This window comes from Ctenopharyngodon idella, chromosome 2, assembly GCF_019924925.1.
Source record: "Ctenopharyngodon idella isolate HZGC_01 chromosome 2, HZGC01, whole genome shotgun sequence".
Taxonomy (NCBI): Eukaryota; Metazoa; Chordata; class Actinopteri; order Cypriniformes; family Xenocyprididae; genus Ctenopharyngodon; species Ctenopharyngodon idella.
The window spans coordinates 17,864,842-17,877,755 of NC_067221.1; the positions used below are offsets into that span (position 1 = coordinate 17,864,842).

Genomic DNA, 12,914 nt, shown 5'->3' on the forward strand with positions numbered 1-12,914 from the left:
TTTAAATAACGACTTTCTACTTAAAGCTAGCAAAAAGTGGGTCTGTTCTCTTACAAAACCATAAATGTGTTGCACAGGCACTTTTTTTGTTGCAAAAATAGTTGATTCCATATGTCCTAAAAACTTAAAAAGGAATGGAAAAGGATGGATTGTATTCTTAAAAATTAGAGGCAGAGCTCAAGTTGGAGTCCATCATGAGTCTTTGTATATTGTTTTGGCCAAGTATACTCACCTTGCTCTGTAATCTCAAAACTGATAGTCTTGTAATGTGAACATCATAATTCAAATCAGCAAGTACACAAGCAAGACACCACTGCACAATTAAAGAGGAAACACAAGACAAGTGTGTGGTAAAAATAAATGTTTAAGTCTCATTTTTTTTAAGCAACTTCAGGTTTTTACCAAAACAGGTGCAGTTACATCATAGTAGTAGATAAAAACAGGATCAAATCCTTGATGAATCAGGGATTTAGCATGACAAATAACAGATCCACAAGTATAAAAACAGGACAGTTATTGGACCTCGACTGTGAAGTGTACCGCACAACATAAACAGCGTGTACAGTCAAAATGGATACTAAAATTTGCCATTTAATACACTGTCAGTAAGACGCATTGAAACATTACATACTTGAATAACCAAGTCAACATACGCAACAACTAGCTATTGGTTTAAAAGAAATTAGATGTTGTCTAGCCTTGGCAACCCTAGGTTTTTCAGTGCACCTGATGTGTCTCAGTCCATCTTAACGACTAAAAGGTAGGGTCATGGGATCAGAGCTTTCAACGCTAACATTAAACATCCACTCCCCAAAAAAAAAACCCAATTAAAATTAGGAACGAAAGAAAATGTATAAGATAAAAACAGGGGAAAGACATGCCCTGCAACACCATGTCCCCAGTCAGATCAGGTTAACTTCAGATTTAATCTTAAAACGTTAAGTTGACCAGTCAACTTCAGCGATATTAAAATGCCAGGTTAGAACCACCCTGATAGAAAATAAGATACAGTACTAATTTGGCTTGATGGCCATTTAAAAAAAAAAAAAAAAAAAAAAGGGGTTGAGTATGGCAAGAAGGGGAGGGAAGTTCAGTCCAGAAGAAGAGATATCTAGTAGTCCACGGGTTCTTCACCCTCTTCATCAAGCAAACATGTGCGAATCAGGGCCTCAGTGACCGCATAGGGGTCACAGTTGGCAGATGGACGGCGGTCCTCAAAGTAGCCCTTCTTCTCTTGTCCCACTGTTCGCGGGATGCGGATACTAGCACCACGGTTGGCTACGCCTGCTGAGAACTCATGTATGTTGGAGGTTTCATGGTGGCCAGTCAGTCTACGAGCATTGTCCAGGCCTCCCTTTGGATCATAGGCACGGATGTGGTAGTTGTGCCTCTTTCCAAGCTTATCAATACACTCCTCAATGCATCTAGTTAAAAAGAGACAAGATGTATTCAAGATGTGTTGAGTTTCATATACATTTTTAAAAAGCATGCAAGCCATCTATGATTGCTACTTACTTCAGCCCACCATCTTCCCGCATTTCCTTGGTGCTAAAGTTAGTGTGGCAACCAGCGCCATTCCAGTTGCCTGGGATCGGCTTAGGATCAAATGAAGCTACCACACCGAAGTCTTCACAAACTCTGTGCAAGATGAAACGAGCTACCCACAAGTGATCCCCCATGTTGATGCCTTCACAGGGGCCAATCTGGAATTCCCACTGCAAAATAAGAGTCACGTTATAACTAATCAAGAATTAACGGAAGAATTGAGGTCACATTCCAAATAGGTAATCTTTAGATGGATTAATACACTTAATGGCTGACTGTAGTATTTATCCCAGAACAGACTAGGACAGAGGTTACCTGGGCTGGCATAACTTCAGCATTGGTTCCACAGATCACCACACCAGCATACAGGCAGGCTTTGTAATGTGCCTCCACGATGTCCCTGCCATAGGCTTTATCTGCTCCAACTCCACAGTAATAAGGTCCTGCAGATATCAGTAGAGCACATTAAGGACCAGAATCTTTAGAACACCATTGACAATGGTCAATTGTGATGGTAAAGGAGCATTTTTTTTTTTTTTTACCTTGGGGACCAGGGAACCCATTGGAGGGCCAACCAAACGGATGTCCATCTGTACCCAGGATAGTGTACTCCTGCTCCATGCCAAACCAAGGGATCTGATGGTCTACCATTTCCATGATCTTTTTACATGTATGACGATGGTTGGTTTCTAGGTTTAAGACCAGAATAGCAATATAAGTCCTCAAACAAACCCAGATCTAACATTCACAGATGTTGTTTTATCCTCAAATAAACGTACCAGCAGGCTTTCGGTTGTACTTGAGCACCTCACACAAGACCAATTTGTTGGGGTCTTTGCGGAAAGGATCCCTAAACATGGCTGAGGGGATGAGATACATGTCACTGTTGGAGCCTTCAGATTGATACGTGCTGGAACCATCAAAATTCCACTCAGGAAGATCTGAATAACAAAATACAATTAGAATTAGAATCAATTAGTTCCAAATCCATTAGAATTCCAAGACTTAAACATATAAATCTGTTAATGTAATTTAAACTGATGTTGCTTTGTCCAGCTTACCTTCAATGCTTTTAGGCTCAGAGTCCAGCGTCCTGGTTTTGCATCGCAGTCCTTCTCCGGTTCCGTCGATCCAGATATACATGGCTTGTACTTTGTCTCCCTGAGGCAGTTCCATATACTGCCGTTTTACCACTTTACTCAACTGAGCACTGGCAGACGTAGCCATTTTTTATTACTATAAAACACCTAAACAGGAGGAAAACAGATGGTCAACATTAAGAAGTCTCACAAGAATATTGAATATATTGTACTTCCTTAAACATTAACACATACATTCAGCACAGGGATCAATAGTTTAAGTAAAAGACCAAGCACAAACAAACAGATGATAATTTAATCAAACAGGTAATCTCAGTGGAAGCCTAGAAATATAACAAACTGCACCGAATAGATTAGAGACCATTTATTTCCAACCAGGTAATTTAGAAAGATTGATTTTAAAAATGTTAAAATGAAAGCAGAAAATAATTTAGCCAATCCTGATTAATTGCTGTATAAAATCGTTGGCTTGCGTGGGCACTGGAGTCTTACAAATACAGTTTAAAGGGGTTGGGAAAGACTAGACCACGTGCTTTGCAATCTGCATTGGGAACTCTTTGCATTCACTTGTGAAAGGGTTGTTCGATCAGTATGGAAAACCACTATCAATATTGATCGCACAAATCAGCAGGTCAGCGCAAAAAGCATTATTGCTGCTCAAAGTAACGTTAGCTGAGAGCATTCAACTCGACGCTTTCCTGCACATCCCCGGATACACCGATAGCAGCCTGTAGCCATGGTTACAGCACGGTAGTATATTACATCCTAGCGTGAAGTATTGATAAACAGCGGCAATATCACAAAACAACAAGTCAATTTTGGTTAAAATAAAACTCACTATCAACAAAAGAACGAAGTTGCATAACCATATTAGCGTTCACAAAAGCACATTCGTGCAGTGCACACAAATGAAAGCCTGATGAATAATAATAGAAAGTTACGTACCTGGACACCAACAGAAATTAAAATGTATGATATCGGACTGGCAGGTCCAGTTACTTGACTTATTATTTTGTGTTCGGTATTCTCTCATTCTCTGCCTGGGAGTTCGGGCTGTCAGCCTGATTTATATGTATGGTCGCAGGATCCCGGCGCGTGTGATTGGTCAGGGCGAAACGTGATCTGTTTGTTCTCAGGTGATTGAAGGGACACGCGGCTACATCATTGGATGGACTTCCAGCAGTGAAGTCACGCCCTCAACTTCAGCGAGGGAGCATTAGCGTAGGAATAGTGTTTATCGTTGGTTATTCTCCATTCCTGACAGAGCGATAAAGAAGTTTGTCCCACCGTAAAGTCACGACATTCCAGGCTGTTTCAACAGGAGCTTAGGAACGTTTCATAATTGAATTCACAGCAAACCCATATGAATGAAGCATTTATGTAGGAGAAAGCGAGCCTCGTGTTTCAGGAGATGTTAAATGCCCCCATGTGGTGTAAAATAATGTTCATACTGCATTCCTGTTCTTGGAAACTGCTGGGACTTCATCATGGTCGTAAGTGAAAAAAACAAACAAACAAACAAACAAACAAACAAACAAACAAAACAGCCTCGAATGAAAATGAACAAACTTCTGAGCAACAGAGCGAGCAGATATGTTGATTTTGTTTATGCATTTGAACAATAAAGTCATTTCAATCATTAATTCTTGGCTTTTCTAGAGCAAAATGGATATCTGGATCATTAAGGCTCAAACAAAAGTTTTAGTATAGAGTTACAATATACATTTCGATTGAAATGCAGCCTTAAAGGCGTGTAGTTTTGAAAAATACTGCTACTCATAACTATCTTACCCAGAATCAGTGTGCAAGGAAACAATAACTCATTATCTTTCACTCAGAATTGCTCTTTCACTCATAACTGTGATGTAATTGCCATAATGTCATCAAAAATGATGAGATCAGTACGCCTGAAAGTCTGAGACTTAAGAAATGTAAAACTGCTGAGTAATCTTCACACAACAATATATAGACCAGGAACACTGAAAAGGGCATTTGAATTAAAAAAAAACATGATAGCACAAATAATCCAGTCATTACTAGATATATCTAATTTAGTTATCTTACAGTAACACTCTGTGAAGGACTTTATTTGTAAACCTTTCCCAAATATACTCAGTCTGTTTCCCCTTATACATATTGATGCAGAGTTTAATCTTTTTTTAAATGTATTGATTCAAAGTACAGTGAATGAACGAATAAGCGAATGAATGAATGAATGAAATTTGGCATTAGTTTTATTTTATCAGTCACTGGTGGTATAGTACCTTTGCATAGTATTACAGTTCTATAAATCAGATTGATGTAATTCAAAATATGCAATCAAAAAATTAAACATTCATAACTGAATCCTGAAACTATTTTTAGTTAAATTCCCCTACAGAGGTCCTAAAATGAAACTTTTAGGCCAGTGTCTTTGTCAGAGGCACCGAAGGATTGTCTTTTCAAAACATTATATAACAATCATATGCAATGTAGGTTCAGTTTCCACCGTCACTGTACCACAGGTGTCATAGTGACATTCCCCTTGGTGTGACCATGATCGTACATGTATAAAAAAATGCTCATATTGCTCATGCTAAATTAAAGAGTGCAACCAGTTTGCCATGTGACTTTATTTTTTAATAAATATGCCAAACTTGTTAACTTTATTTTGCTAATTTCTTTTGAAGTGAGAGTAGGACTATACTACCTCGATATCTGTTGTGGCCAAAGGGCTATTACAAAGAAACACTAGACAGCTAATGCCCAGTATCAGTTCTCCTAGTGATGACCTGGCATAGAAAATAAGGCAATGGGTAAAAACAAACCAGGACACTGTTGGTGCTTTTCCTGTGCAGTGGAAATGGAGGTCAAAGCACACTGTTATATTGTTTCAGAGAGAAGAAGCTATCCAAAAATGTTGAGGCCAGGAAACTCTTAATGGCAAACTTATCACTAGAGTTCAGTTTCACCCTTTGTGCTTAAAGTTAAACTAGGCATCTTTTTAGCCAAAAAATACAGATGGTTGGTTGGTTAAACTGTTAAAATGGCCAAAATACCTTGTCATTAATGGAAGCACTGCTCCATAGTTTACTTCATTTAACTGTAAATTCCAAGAAACAAACTACCTGCATGAACCAAACACAGATGAATTAGCATTATGCTTTTACAAATGTCTCAAATTCCCCTCAAAAAGGTTTACCAGAGATGATTGTAACATGTATGCAAATGCCTCCCTCTAGTGGGAAAAACATTCCAGTGCAGCTGAAGATTATGGTTTAGGGTTATAGACCATCTTGTTTGTGCCACTGGCAGGAGTGGAGGCTAAGTACCTCAAATTTTTTTTAAATGCACCAGATCAACAGATGGATACTATCATGTGTATTGTGTCCTTTCAGAGTGTGAATGCAAATAAGCTTATTAGGTCTTTATCTTTGATCAAGACAATATTAGAAAGGCCCCATATGTACTCTAAGATATTTCCATTTAAAACTGCTTGCTTGTTTAAACTGTTGACATTTTATGAAAACAATTGAATAAAATAATTATAAATAATTTAGGTAATTCCAAGAAGTTTCAAGAACTGAATGTTCTTCAGTGTTTACACTGAAGAACATACACACCACAATTTACATGGTCTTTCATAGGGTATAGTTGTTTTTCACTGTTAAAAATTACCTGTAAATTTTAAGGTAAAATACTGGCAGCAGGGTTGCCAGCCGGTTACAGTAGCATTACTGTCATTTAATTTATGTAATTTTCCTGTATTCTATTTGCTGTATTTTTTCACAGTAAACTACTTGAATGTGTGTATTTGCTATATTTGTTTATATTAATGACTGGCAGCTGAATTTAAAATTTAAACTATTTATTAACTGCATATGCTTTAAACATTTTTTAACTGCATAAAATGTTGTATAATGCATAATTTAATTCATCTGTTATTTCACAAAACAATAAAATGGACTCTTAATCTTGAAAAACAGGTCAAAATTTAATATATAACTTTCAAATTTGCATTAAAAGATGACAAAACAGTGTATTTTCTATTATTTTGAATTCATATTTTATTTACAGAATAATTTGTTCTTTGAAATTACATAGTTTTAAATTTCTTGAAACATATCAGCCATCATGGCCTTCTACTTTCCATTGCACCAAAGCTTCTTTATAGTGGAAAGAGCTTCTTCAGATTATTAAAAATTATTTAAGATTATTTTAGGGGAACCTAAAATCGATCTTCTGCATTGCTGCGAAAACCTCATTTTGGAAGCTTTATTTTTAAGAGTGCACAGAAAAACGTAGAAATTTTATTAATTTCAATGACTAGACAGGTCTAGAAATCAAACTTTTACAATTTCCTCATATATCCAGGATTTTAAAGATCATGGAACCCTTCATTCTTAACTGAAAAAGTTTTTTTTTAGTTTCTTAATATTTTTGTCATATATTAAATTATTTTAATATATTTAATAAGAATATATTTAAGCCATCTTGTGGCCCCCTTGGAAGTGTACTGAGGCCCCCTAGTGGATCTGGTTGGGAACCACTGTTTTAGTGGATAGATAATGTTAGACAAACTTTAATAATCTTAGGTAATCAGTGGTAATTAACATCATGTGTCAAATGATAGATCATCAATAAAGCAAACTATTACCCATGATCCTACTGTCTCTTTACAATAACAAACACTCTTTAAAAGCCCTTCAATTATTGCATATTGAGACATAAATGGTAGGCTATATTGATTCATAAAAGATTACTTAAGCTGCTGAGGACAGTGAAACTCCAACTCTTCATACAGCATCTCCAAATTTCCCTGTTTAAGTTCCTCGATGGATCACATTTAGTGCAACAAGGGCCTCTTCTCTTTGATTCTCCTAAAGATGAGATTTTTATGGTCTGCTAACTGCACAGTGTCTGGTCGTCAAATCCGTACAGAACTCTTGGAGCGCAGGTGTGCCATATCATTACATCACGTTCTTTTGATTATATCCTTGGAGTAACATTCATATTGTTAATGGTAATGGCACCACATTATCATTTTATTAATGTAGTTAAATTATGCTAACTTTATTCAGAAGAACATTCTGGATATTCCTGCTGTTTTGTTGTTTTATTTCATGAATGTCACTCTCTAGTGCTGGGCATCCAGGCCTTGTTATCTCTATTTACAGCATATTTCTGGATCGTAACTTGCTCATAAACCGCACATATCTCCCAGCAGATGTTTGGCGGACGAGTTTGGAGAGTGTAAAAATTTAATGGACACAGATGTGTCTGTGTGAGACATATTGAGCTGTTTGTATCAAGAAAGAACATTTTATGGTATTTACTTGTGTATGCTATAATATGCAGATGTTGTGTGGGTACTTTGTTTTATACCCATTTTTTTAAAGCCCCAAAAAAAAAAAAAAAAAGTTATGAAAAGTGTATGATACAGATTTGTAGATTTGGTTTTGTTTAAACAACCAAGACATGTTTCATTTCTTGAAGATAAATTTGCTTACACCAATCCTGAAACAACTTAAATACTTTTTTTTTTATGCCAATCTTTGTCATACAGCCTTTGTAGAATATGGTAAAAAAAAATACACTGACAGACAATTGAAAGGCATTGCAACCTGAGGTAACCTTTAGGCTTTCCAAAACATAACACTCTAAATGGTACAATTATTTTGACCTAATCACTTTGATCAATTTAATGCATCATTGCTGAATAAAAGTATTCTTTCTTTCAAAAATATATTAGTATGACCCAGTGTTGGGGGTAACGTAACGTGAGTTACATAATCAGATTACTTTTTCAAGTAACTAGTAAAGTAACACATTACTTTTAAATTTACAACAAAATATCTTTTCATTTTAATTTTTTTAAAGTAAATTTTTCAAATAAGTAACGCAAGTTACTTAGTTTTCCCATTTACTGACTTTCGGTGCATTCCAAACGGAATATATCGCCCTCTGAAGGGCACTTCGGAGTGAAAACAGACATGGCCGAAGGGTCGTTCCAAACCGAAGTGCTCAAAACGGGCCACTTCAAAGGGCCCTTCGGAATGAAGGATTTCGAAGGGTACAACTGATGGATACTTCGGGCCCCCATGATCCTTTGCACAGGGAAGTTGTTTGGCGTCACAGAATGGGTACAGGAGGCTCGGAGTTCGATTTTACCTATAAATGCACACTGTAAAAAGTAATACGCTCTATCTACTCAATAAAATTGTGGCAACAGATTACAAGCAATATTATTAATTAAATTCAACATATAAGAATTGAGTTAAAATTAATCAAATTAATTTCTTAAAAGACAACCATTTAAATTAGCAAACACCATTACAAAAAACCCCACAAAAAAAACAAACTGACATAAAAAATAAAGCGTCAAACTGCCCAACTAAATGAAACACTGATCACCATAATGGTGACCAAACATTTTAAATAAAATTAAAATCAACATCTAAACCTCTCTTAATTCATGTGTTTCTCTTTCCTTCAGTGATTCTGCTTGTTATCATCAGGTGTCTTCAATGTTGGCAATAAAAAATTAAGAGTTCTTAATTCATCTTTGACGTCTGTCTGTTATTCATTAAATTTTACTCGTTTTAAATGGTTGACATTTAAGGAATAAATTTGATTAATTTTAACTCAATTCTATTTGTTGAATTTAATTAATAATATTGCTTGTAATCTGTTGCCAAAATTTTATAGAGTAGATAGAGTGTATTTTTTTTTACAGTGTATGTATAGTATTTTTCTATACTAGGCTACTGTAATATTTATACGAGTTAGATTTGGTACATTATTATGGTCAAAATGACATTGTACTTCAACAAAAATACTTTAGCTCCCTTTATCAGTCCATCTAAATGTTTAAAATACAGACACAATATACAATATGGTGCGATAAACCAATAAATAAATAAATAAACTAACGTTAAACAGTCTACTCTTCCATGATTGTCTCGTTAAGATGATGCAGAAGTGCGAGTTTTTTTGACCCCTACACCCTTCATCCCTTCGAAGCTCTCACTCTGGAGGGTAAACCCTTTGAAGGGATTAGGGCATAGAAATGAGCCCTCTGAATGGAACGCAGGGTGACACTTCTGTCGCCAGCACTGCTGAAAGGCTTGTTTGTTTGAACTGCGCCCTCTACTGTACAGGCATTTCCTTCAGCCTGTGACGCTTATTCATTTAACTTTTGATGGGAAAGGGCCTTTACATTTGTCAAAAATAGAACTTTTTTGCTGTTATAAAAACAAACAAACAGCCCAGCCCAGAAGAGGAAAAGTAACGCAAAAGTAACGTAATGGAATACTTTCCATAAAAAGTAACGCAATTAGATATTTTTAGGGAGTAACGCGTAATAATGCATTATATTAAAAGTAACTTTCCCCGACTCTGGTATCATCTTTGTAGAGTACTTGTACCATGTGAAAAGGTGGGTTGTCAACAACGAAATGATTGTGGTGAACGACTCATTCTCCCATTTTTTTTTAAACAAAGACGTGATGTACTCCCACAGGGGACACATGTTGTCTTATTTAAGGCCTTGGGCTCTGTTCAATAACATTCCTGTCTCATTGATTTTTAGCTCTAAAACTGTAGGCTGTTATCAGTTCAGGTTTATGGGCTGGAAATGTGTTTTTGTTAACATAAAAATGGAAATATAGCTTTTGTCTGATAGCTTCAGAAACAATTTGGATGTAGTTAATACGATGGTCTCTGCAAGGATGTGTGAATACAGCAGACTCTTCTGTATTCAAGCTCCTGAAACTAATTAAATAAGGGGGCCACTGTTTTATTATGCATGGTGTGACTTTTTGATAGGGTTTTCCAAAACTAATGTGCCTTTTATATTGTCATTTTTACTCAAGCATTTCTTGGGGATCTGTTAGCGCCTCAGCGGCAACTAATAATAAGCTTTTATTTTTTATTAGTCTTTTAATTCAGCTTATTATAATGGCTGAATGGGTTTTCATCCCCAAAGTAATTCAATTTATGAAAAGTCATTTTGGGGTGTGTGGTGAATATCCAGCGTTTTGAGTGGCATGTCTTTAACAGTTCACAAACTTCATGGCCTCACTCTGAGCTCACAAAAGTTATCTTTTTTTTATTATTATTTTTTGTTTTGCTTTTTTAGAATTAGTAAACACAAATAGGTCTGAGGTAATATTTCAGCAAATAAATGAAATATTATTTAATATTATAATTATATAAATATGTTATGCAATTTTTATAAATTATCATCATCAACAACAAAAATAATTAAATGTTTTTGAAAGAAGCCTCTTATGCTCACCTTTTGAACTTTCTATTCATCAATATTAAGCAACAAACACTGTTTTCAACACTGATAATAATAAAAACCATTATTAATATTTGAGCGCAAAAAATAATTTTTTATAATAATTGAGCTCCAAATCAGATATTTCACAATATTGCTGTTTTTATTGAATGTTTAATTAAATAAATGCAGCCTTGGTGAGCATAAGAGACCGCAAGTGTATTAATGTTTTAAATTAGTGTTAAATCATTGTTTTTAACACAAAATTTTAGCTTTGCATTTATTCATCCATTTCAAGCATTTTACAAGGTAAAACTTGATTATAAAAACACACCTCTCCAATTATTTTGATATATTTGTATCGTTGCTTACAATCAAATTACATTAAAAACCAAGTATTACTCAGTCCACAGCCATTCTAACCAGCCTGCTTTGCAGCACTCCAGTAGCCATGTGGACATATTGGAGTACACTTTACAGATGGAGCTGGGTAAGCAACCCAATAAAAATCATCAGTGAAAATGCCACATGTGATTTTGAGCATGAGATGGATGACAGGGACAGAGAGTGTGTGTGTCTCAGCCTTGCTCTGGCAGTAATCACTGTTGTCGAGGCACTAATTGGTCTTGTCTGTTTGTGAGGCCACACACTGTGACGTGCATGGGGCTTCTCGCAGATGGGTCGTGGATGCTGACTTTAAGGCAGGCTGGTGCCAGACAAGCCTACACTGAGCCATGATCAACAGCAAATGGGTCTTCTGGTTAGGCTCTGTTTGTCTGTTAGACAGTTGTTTTGTCTAACTATCCCACATCAGATAACAAGGAGTCAATATACTTGTTTCCTTGTTAAATAAATGTTTTTATTTTAAGTTTTTGATGAATGTTAGATGCATAGTTTAGTGATTTGGTACCAAATGACCTATTTTATTTTCATCCACATCTGCCTATCAGTGAAAACGCAGCAGTGAAACCTTATACATTTATAATTAGTAACATAAAAAATACAATATCAATCAACAATCAAAGCTAAAGCTACATGTTTCATTGTCCATCATGAATTAAAATATTATTATATTTTTATTACCCTATTATATTGCGAATATGTTTCGTTGTCCGTCCTGCATTAAATTATTATTTTATTATGATTAGGTCTATATTTTTTATTAGCATGTTAGCCTGAATATAAAAATAATTAATAAAAATAACAAAATTAGGCTACAATAAATGACCAAAATATTTTGTTTTATTTTTATGAAATGGTATGCAGAAAATAACTTTACTTCCTGAAATATAAACTAATAGTTAGATCGGTGTGTCCAATCAGAAGGCTTTTAAGGCGCTTTCTGTCTGTCAATCATTTTGCGCGTTCAAAGCCGACAGTCCATATATGGGAAGCCGGAAGCTGAGAGCGCGATAGATGACTTTTTTCTAGGAGGCTTGAAATTGTTTACTATTTTTCATTTGTTAAAAGTAGACGAAAGTAAACACTGATAAAGTTTTTCATCGCTGGAGGGAGCAGAGAGGTACAACGCGCTTATAAAATTGGAACTGCGTTGCTTCTGCGCGACAGGTGAAAATCCCATGGTTAGTTTATCGAACCTTTAGAGAAAAGTTTTCCTATGTTTTCTTTTTTTTTTTTTTTTTTTTTTTGTATCATACTTCATACGTCAGGCTTTTACGGCTCATATCAGGCCTATAGTGAGAATATGGAGCTCACACTCGAGGAGGAGGAACACCTCAGTTTTATTCAGAGGATCAAACTGAGCAAAATTATGCAATTTGGTGCAGTTGTTGTCAGCGTATTTGTATGGCCAAAATGGAGGCTAAAATTCTGATATCTTGTAATGTAAATTAGGCTAATTAGATAACAATAGCAGACCACTTACATAAAATGCATATATATTTTAGTTGCCACTCTGTATCTCCATATTTAAATGCTTGTGGGGAGCAAAACAATGCAATAGAATGGAAAAAATACTATGGAAATCATTGGGGCTCATCAACTGA

At 35.6% G+C, this 12,914-nt stretch overlaps 1 protein-coding gene across 1 annotated transcript; it reads right to left on the reverse strand.

Annotated features, from left to right (window-relative positions):
- Positions 1-346: 346 nt before the first annotated feature.
- glula (glutamate-ammonia ligase (glutamine synthase) a) lies at positions 347-3,791 on the reverse strand. Its single transcript, XM_051870418.1, has 7 exons — positions 3,591-3,791; positions 2,607-2,792; positions 2,325-2,486; positions 2,088-2,234; positions 1,861-1,988; positions 1,516-1,715; positions 347-1,424 (listed from the first exon to the last, which is right to left on the reverse strand). Exons 2-7 carry the CDS (start codon positions 2,770-2,772, stop codon positions 1,112-1,114), a joined length of 1,116 nt encoding a protein of 371 aa, XP_051726378.1. The 5' UTR covers positions 2,773-2,792; positions 3,591-3,791; the 3' UTR covers positions 347-1,111.
- Positions 3,792-12,914: the final 9,123 nt, after the last annotated feature.

Excerpts from the sequence above, each read along its gene's own strand:
- glula (XM_051870418.1), bottom strand. The coding sequence starts at position 2,772 with ATGGCTACGTCTGCCAGTGCTCAGTTGAGTAAAGTGGTAAAACGGCAG. Across the intron at positions 2,487-2,606 it reads TGAGCCTAAAAGCATTGAAG|ATCTTCCTGAGTGGAATTTT; the intron begins GTAAGCTGGACA and ends TTTGTTATTCAG. Across the intron at positions 1,989-2,087 it reads TGGGTTCCCTGGTCCCCAAG|GACCTTATTACTGTGGAGTT; the intron begins GTAAAAAAAAAA and ends TGATATCTGCAG.